The 8724-nt window shown below is 41.6% G+C and overlaps 1 protein-coding gene across 1 annotated transcript in view; it reads left to right on the forward strand.

Annotated features, from left to right (window-relative positions):
• The first annotated feature begins 559 nt into the window (after positions 1-559).
• Positions 560-8724, forward strand: part of tbx21 (T-box transcription factor 21) — a 23190-nt gene continuing 15025 nt past the window's right edge. Inside the window, exon 1 of the mRNA XM_079292737.1 lies at positions 560-1381. Within this exon, the coding sequence (XP_079148863.1) occupies positions 831-1381 (551 nt within the window). The 5' untranslated portion in view covers positions 560-830. The remainder of the gene's footprint in view (positions 1382-8724) is intronic.

Consider the following 8724-nt stretch of genomic DNA (forward strand, 5'->3'; position numbering starts at 1 on the left):
ATTACATTTACAAGATTAATAATCGTCTCATTGTTAAACGTAACCCAAAGCTCCATATTCTATTGTGTTGGTGAATTCAAGTAAAATGAATGTGTCAAAAATAATGAGTAAATTATTCGCTTAATTAATTATGGTTAGTTTTAATTCACCTCCTTGTGGGTCACTTTACTAATTCACCATCCAATTATGACAATATCAACATTAATAATGAATGTGCACACGTTACCCCTTAAATAACACGCAAGATCTTTCCCAAACATGTGGCCTTCATAAATGTACGTGTTGTTTCCTGTAATGTCTTAATCCTAAATAATATCCTTCTTATAACATATAAACCTAATTACAGTCTTCTTGTGTTTTCTTCCAAAGGGCAGTGTGTGTGTGATTTGTGCTCCGTTGTGTGATGAGGGGATGGCTCGTTCATATCTGGAGCCTATCATGTCCCGCCTCTGCCTCAGACACACCTCCGCGATATGAGCGCTCACTAAATGTATATATCATAGTAAAGCGAGCGTGTGTTTGAGTCACTGGTTGCGAATCCCCGCGTAAAAAAACAGACAAGACAATCAGCTGCTGGGTAATAAAAAAAGTTTACAGATGAACAGTCTGATGACGGTGAGCTGATGTTTTGTATCTTAAATCACAGGCTGAGACCGACCGAGACGCAGACTTTTAAATTGGCATGTCAGTGAGTCATAAGTGAGGATAACAGTCCAGCTGTTTTGTGATTTTTATTGTCATTATTATTTCTTGTTGTACATGCTCTTATTGAGCTGGACGCAGAAGCGGAGCCTTATGACATTACGCACACACCGGGAGCGGGGCTGCAAATGGGCGGCATAGGTGGCAACCTCTACCTCAGCATGTTGAATGGGACTGAAACGCAAACTTTCGGAAAGAACCCCGACATCAGCAGTCACCTCCACCGCGGCGGCTGCAAGGACCTAACAGACTTTAAAATGGGGATTCAGGATGCGAGGTTTTTCTACCCGGACTCTGTTCCGAGCGGGCAGGACGCTCTGGCTCTGCCGTACCACTCGGACCACGCGGTGGGAGGGTACGGAGCGCAGTCCGGCAGGTTTTACGCGCAGACCCTCGGCAGTTGCCCGTACGGTGGCGTGCGCTCCCCGCCAAGGAGCGGTGCCGGGCAGAGTTACATCCCGACGGCGGGAGATGGGTTTCCCACCGGGGGTAAAGACTTGTACTCTCCGTCTCCGGAGAATTACCCGGTGAGCTTTCAGCACGGCTTCCAGCGGCCGCCTCTCTATCCGTTACCTGGGCTACAGGTGTGCGGGAAGACCCAGGCTCTGCTCAATAACTACCCGCTGTGGGCCAAGTTCCACAAGTTCCAAACGGAGATGATTATCACCAAACAGGGGAGGTAAGTCCGACAGACAGCTCCAACTGATTTAAAAGCTGGTCGCCCTCTATTATGGTCAGCTTTTGGGGTTAAATAAATGAATTACGCACCGCTGTCCTTCTAGTTTTACACACTTTCTACTCAACTCACCACCGGTGTTATCTTAACGTCGAGCAGCTGCAGTAAGTTTCAGTTGAAAAGGCTGTTTTTCTGAGAACTAATATCACTTTATAACCTTGTCATCGTGGTGATCACTGATCGTTTTCGCTCCTGTTTACTCTGCAGGCATCAGCAGGCATCAGTTGACGGAGTGTCCGCAGCTTTGTTGTTTTTTTTAAAAATTGATAAGAATGACCTCTGAACATGTTTAGCATAACACGCTTTTGCGCAAAATTGGTCAGAGCTGAGTAATAATTAGACTATGAACAGAAATGAACCTACTTACAGGAATTCATTTAAAAATAGATCCCAAGAATGTTGCCGTTTCATTTCAAAGACTTGATTAAAAACAAAAGTCCTTTCTCTCATTACTCTTGAATATTGCCTCTCTTTTTGTAAAAATAAAAGTGCTTGAGGCAGAAGTTGCTTCAGAGAAACGATGAAGTGGAGCTAATATCAGTTGCAGGCTGCAAAACATTTTGACACCTGTGCTTAACCTCTAAAAAGGCACAGGGGTCCCAACACAGCGGGAGTTTAACGCCCCAAAAAGGAGGCAAACCAATTGTATTTGACATCTTTTGTATAGTTCATTGTTATGACTTCTTACTCACTACTTTACTACACTAAGTCTTAAATATGTTTAATTTATGTCTCGTCAAATGTCGGTTAAACACTCATCTCCCTGTGGTTTTGAATATGAATAAGCTCAACTAAATTAAAAATCAGAGCCAAATCAAACAGATGTCTCTGCTCGTGAACGGGCTTTTAATAATTGAGATGTGATAAAGAAGGAAACTTGTTGGTATAAACCTCAACCTCATATCTCGAGTAGGCGGCTGTAGAAGCGATGATACTAAAATAGAGAATAGAAAATACACAAAACAAGCGTCTGTGAGGTCTGAGAGCTGGAGAGAGAGGGAGAGAGAGGGAGAGAGAGGGAGAGAGAGGGAGAAGGGGGAGACAGCGGCGCTGCCGGGCCTCTCTGACGGGTCACCGAGCATTAACATGCAGCCACGTCCACGAGGATTAATTCACTAATGCGCGACACTTGTGTTTGACAGAAGGTTTCAGGCCGGAGGTTTCTCATCAGCAGAGAACAAGTGCGCTGTCACATTATAGGACACCGATATTTCCATCTCTCTGTTTTTTAATACTCTGACTCGAATTGTCATTTTTTTAAATATTTTGCACGTTTGATTCACAGATTTAGAACCAGAGTTTACATTGTAATCTGCACGTTACAGTCTTGGAACACGTTGCCCTCTGACCTGCATGCTTTCTTTAGTTCACTCTCTGGTTGACTGCAGGTTCACCTGTCAGAGTCACTTACATTACATTGTGCATCTTTGAAGTAGTTTCTTGACATTTCATCTTCTTTTTTCTTTTTAAAACTTTAACAAAAAAAGCAAGATGTTCTGTTCGCATGCTTCACCTTATTGCATCATAGTTATATGGATTATTAGAAGACAGTGACATTATTGCAAAAAGAACATTTATTAGAAATGTTAAGCTGTGTGGAGATTTTGAGAGTTTTTGTGAAAGCAGGAACAGTTTCAGATGGTAAAATACAAATTTGCGACACTGTTTTTTGTTATTTTTCTGCAAACGTGTGTGTGTGTGTGTGTGTGTGTGTAGTTTGACAACAAGTCCTGGTAAACACATGTAACAAAAACACTGCAAGATTTTCAATTTCAATACACAGCTCCCCCAAAGACAAAGACACACACACACACACTCACACATTCATACAGAAAATCTCACAATTTTGCCTAATTACGCGTCAGAATAACTCATTAAACGTATTACAATCAACAAGTGACATTTCACTGAGCTATGTGGACTTCTTAATACATATTTAATATCTTGTTAAGTGAATAAATTATACTTTTGAGCATCACAGTTTATATTATGACACAAAACGTTCTCATACCAGTGAAATAGCTCACGAGTTTTCCCAACGAGTTTCAAGATTTAGTTTTATCTTAAAAGGTCTTATTTCAAGGAACCTTAAGCAGTTTTTCACTGAGCTATAGTGACTTATTTTTAGACAATACATCTTTAATATCTATTTTTCACTTGTCCCATTGGCACATTTCTTCCACTTATTACAAACAAAAACACCTTGTATGTATTGTTTGTGTACTTGCTTTTGAAGTGGCCTTTGTTCTCAGTTTTCTGCACAAAAGTGTAAAAAACTACCCGCAGTGATAAAAGGTTCGGTGAAATGGGCGCGGAGGTGTTATCCTTCCGCATGCATGGGACAAAAAAAAAGAAGCTAATTTTCATGTTGCGCAAAAAAAAAAAAAAAAATCGTATTACGAAAATGTCTCAATGTTATCTCCTTTTATCTCCCCTCCCTTGCTCACATGCACAATAAGTGATGGAGACTTCTTCAAAATACAATAAAAACTTTTCAATATCAGAGGAAACATCCTCCTTAAATTTTCATCTTGGGTTTCGGCTCCTACAATAATTTTGCTGTGATTTTAGAGAGAAGTCGGAGGGTCTGCAAAGTTAATCAAAACGCGTATCTATAGGAGAGAAGCTGAAAGAAGCTCCAGACGAAAAGTGTAGAGAAGAAGGGTCAAACACAGCTGAGCCTTCAGATGGCCACGCAGAGGAGGTGAGGCACCTTTGAAGTTCAGGAAGTAAAAGACGATTCTCATTTCTTATGCCTCTACTTTCTTTAGCCTGCACTACGCCCGACAGATCTCTCACAAGTTTTGCTCGCGCACCACATCTGGGCTTTGAAATCATTTTTCATGGCCTGTAGCAAAAAGTGGGGTGGGTGAGTAAGGGGGTGGGGGATTCATCTGCACTTCTCATGAGCTAAATTCAGATCCCCACTCTAGTTGAGGCCATCTCAGGCTGCTGTTTGACTCGTGCACAAAGTTCATGCGGCTGCACGCAGCGGGGCGCGAGGTCGATGCGAAAACACAGGCACGCGTTCTGTCGTCCACGAGGACCAAAGATAATGATGGAGAGAAAACAGGTACAGAGAGGCTTTTCAGATGCAACATAATGGGATTTTAATAATATAGTGAAACAGGAAATCAAGTGACTCAAACTGAAAAGAGAAAGTGAAGCTTTTTTTTTTTTCCTCGTTCATTTGATTGACCAGCGTGCTGATCCCACACCTGTGTGCTCAGTTTAGATGTGAGTCAAGAGGTGAAACTTTACCCTGCCATGGTTTCTAAGAAGCACATTCATTTAAAGGGGACTTTTTTTTTTTCTGAAAATCATTAAATATTTATTGATTTCGTAAAGACAATTGTATGTCACAATCCTGAAATGGGCCTGTACTCGAGAGAGAAAAAAAAAACGTTGAAAGATTTAAAGATAATGATAATAAGTCGCAAGTCATGCTGACAAAGTTCTGCGCGGTCATCCAGTGTGTGTTCTAGGAAGAGATGGACTGACTAAGTTCTCACCATTCAAACACCTTTCAGGGAAGTAATGCAGAGCTAAATTTCAGACGAAGAGGAATCATGCTCCTCTGCTCTCTCTGCTCCACCGAGTCCATGAGTCTGAAAATCATCCTTTGATTTATTTATTATTTATCAACAACAACTTAAGTGCAAATCAGAAAGTACTGCTATGAGGAGAAGTTTTGCAGAATTATCAACTTGAGGTTTACGACACATTAAGTTTTACTCTCGTAAAATGTTTACTAGAACATAGTTTCAAATATGAATGTGTGATTCTTAAATGTATTGGAACTGCTTAGTTAAGTCCTACAAAAGTAAAACACCATCCATTTAAAAATCAAGTTTCTTTCCAAAGCAGGTCATATTTTGGAAATGAACACTTGACATCAACTAGGAAATTAGAGTGGGCGTGTTCTCTGTTGTGCCTGGCTACAGACGTTTCAATGCAATGTAATGCAGTGACGTCAAACATGTCAGAGAACAAATGGAAGAATTCCATTTCTTATCACGAGTGCTAAAAAGTCGCCGTTTTAAGTTGAGGAATGTTTGGAAGTCTTGTGTGTTAATTACCGTCCTGTGTGTTTGTCTAAAAAGCAGAAGTGCAACTGTTTCAACAGTGTGACTTGTCACTTCCTGTTCAGCTGTTTATGTGTTCGTGTGCAGCTTTTCACAGAATCATCTAGTGCCAATATATTTACTGATAACCAAACGAGTCCTTCCTCTTACCGTGTGAATAACCCTTCTAATAATTGAGTGTTGAAGTCCAACGCTGTTTGAGCCACAGGCCTCAGCCATGTTATTTTATTGTGTTTCTCTATATTTGGATTCTAAGAGGGTTAATAAACACATTGAGGCTGACTGGACTGATCAATAAACTAATCATTTGTTAGTACCATAATACCAAATGTGAAGGCCGACCGTGACTAGAGAGACTCTTAGTCGACTAACACTCACACCGATTTGTCGGCTGATCGATGAGTTGATTTAATCGAGAATCTGTAAAAGTGACCACACTGATCCACTGATTCGTGTGCCAGAAAGAGATTTTGTATGTACTAAAACATAATCTGTCAAATATGTATGCCAAAAATACCAGGATGTTCTACTACATCCGGTCACATTTGGCAGTAGGCATGAGCTTCTCTGGCTATTCTTACCCACAATCCTTTGCAGCAAGTAGTATGTCCCAACTGGATGCATGCAATAGTAAGGCAGCTGCAGTATGTACGAAAAGTTCAAAAGAAGAAGTATAAGATTTGGAACGCAAACTAAGTTTCCCTTTAAAGAATCATGCAAAAAATGGAAAGAAGTCATTCAGCATGAAGAAAATAATTCAGCAAAATGAACGAAACCAACTGAAGACTAAAACAATGAATTTGTCTAAGAGGGGGTGGCCTAACAAATACGAAGCCAGTTTATTTTTCAGAAAAAATGCCAACAAATCCCATGAAAATCCAAAAACGAACAACGAATTGATCCGACTAACAAGTTACATATGATCTCTCTTCTTCCTCTGAGTCATAGAGCTCCATTCAAAACACCTTGATGAGCCTCACTGTGGCTCCTTCATCACCATGAACCCACACACTGAAGTTTATTCTGACTCACACACACACACGCCGTCCTGCTGCCACAAATACTCACTAGAACACCTAATGTGAACTAATCCGTCGCTTATAATGGTCCCCAACAAATGCACTATTTCCTCCTGTTTGAGTAGCGTTCCATCACAAACTGCAGTGCCCATCTCTTAAGGAAACCACAGAGCCTTCTTTCAAAATCCAACGACATAGTGTGACCCGTTTAGGAACAAATGGCCTTAGGGTGTCATAGACAGTGAGCTTGTCTGAGCGTGGTGGAAAAAAGACAAACATTGTTTTGTTGATAACAAAAATACAGAATAACGTCAGTCATATCCTTGACTATGAATGAAGCATGAAACTAACAGCATCAGATGTCACGCTGCACTATAAAACACAAATTTCAACGCGTCGAGTCCCTGAATTCCTCTGCAATAAGTCAATAGAACAGCGAGAGTGTTTGTGCAGAAAGAGTGCTGGTGTCCGGCAGCAGCTGTAGACTGGCATGTTTTCGTCACAGATGATCAAGCGTACGCACGGTGACAAAAACTGGACCTGAACTTCTGTCCGGATGAATCAGTGGGTGCGCTCATGTAGAAAAGTCCTCTCCCTGGTGAATATCCAGTTCCTCTTCTCCTCTCTGAGCTTTCGCCGTGCATCCCCCGGACAAACCCACCCTCTGCTCTTTCCTCCTCCTCCTCCTCCTCCCCCACGGTTTCCCCTCTGCCTACCCAACCCTCCCCCTTCCTCTCTCTTCCACCAACATCCACACAGTTTATTCTGATTTATGTTGTATTTCTGAAATGTCACCACCAGCCGTACCGTCTCTGTATTACTGGCTGGTTCACCACACTCATCTGTTTCTGTGGTATTTTGTCTGAAACAACAATCAAATAATAAAAAAAAAGGACTACGGTTATGAGTATTCATGTGCAGTACCAGCCGGTTGTCGTCACCGTCAAGGTTTCCAGTGAATCAGATTGGCACACTGGCAGGCCGGTTAGGGAGTCTGTCTGGTGGATGAAGAGCTGCAAGTTTGATTCCCAGTGCATGGTTTCCTTCTTGTGCGTGAGTCTACTGCGAACAGACAGAGCCGTTTTCCTCGTGATTGAAACCGTCATGCAACAACAGAAAAATGTGTCAAACAAGTCAGAAAGCAGCAGAGCTACTGTCTATGCTTCATTACCACGCCGCCACCACATTGACTGAACTCTGTCAATGTGCCTGAGTGCCGCCCCCGCATGCTAATACCCCTCTGTGTTGTGTTTTCTATGGTTTCCCCCCTTTTGCCGAGTTCTGATTTCTTATAAAAGGCTTCAGATCAGTGAATTGACAATATCACTGGAGCAAAAACAAAGAGATCACTACTCATCCACTTTCTAGATTAATCTCACACAGCGTGGGAGGGTTGATCCATTCATATGCTGAACAGCAGAGTTTCTGTTTTCACTTGTATTAAACTCTGCAGTGGAAGAAGAGCCGGTTCACCTGTTGTTTAAGAGCCAGTGAAAGAGCTGCTGCCGCGGTTCCGTTTCACAGAGCACTATGATTGATTGTTCATCTGGACTCGCCATGTTGCCAGAAAGACCCAACTGAGACGGCTCATGGCAGGGTTTTGTCTTACTGGTGTGTGTGTGTGTGTGTGTGTGTGTGTATTCAGTCTACAAGCAGTCATTCAAAGGCCCAATCCAGAACTCATTCTTAATGTCTGACTTGTGGAGCTTTTTTTGCTCAAGACAAATTTAAAGAAACCTTTTAAAAGATGAATGCAAAGTTCAAGTTTTGTCAATACAATAAACCAAAGATATAGTGTTAAGATGTTTTACCAGTCTTTTGACATTTTGTTGTGTTGATATATTAGTATGTATGTGAGAGGTGTCAGAAGTATTGTTTCAACATGACATCCGAGTTTAAATAACTTCCTTAAACAGCTGGTCACTGTAGTTTTTAATCAAACGTCACTCAAAGAGGAGGAAATAGTGCATTTGTTGGGGACTATTTTCAGCGGTGGATTGCATATTAGATGTTCTAGTGAGTATTTGTGGCAGAAGAACGGTGTGTTTGATTGAGTCAAAACATACTACAGTGTGTGTGTGTGTGTGTGTGTGTGTTCATGGTGATGAAGGAGCAACAGTGAGGCTCATTGATGTGTTTTTAATTGAGCTCTATGGCTCAGAGGAAGAAGAGATATCAGGCT

Source organism: Melanostigma gelatinosum, assembly GCF_949748355.1.
Source record: "Melanostigma gelatinosum genome assembly, chromosome: 21".
Classification (NCBI taxonomy): Eukaryota; Metazoa; Chordata; class Actinopteri; order Perciformes; family Zoarcidae; genus Melanostigma; species Melanostigma gelatinosum.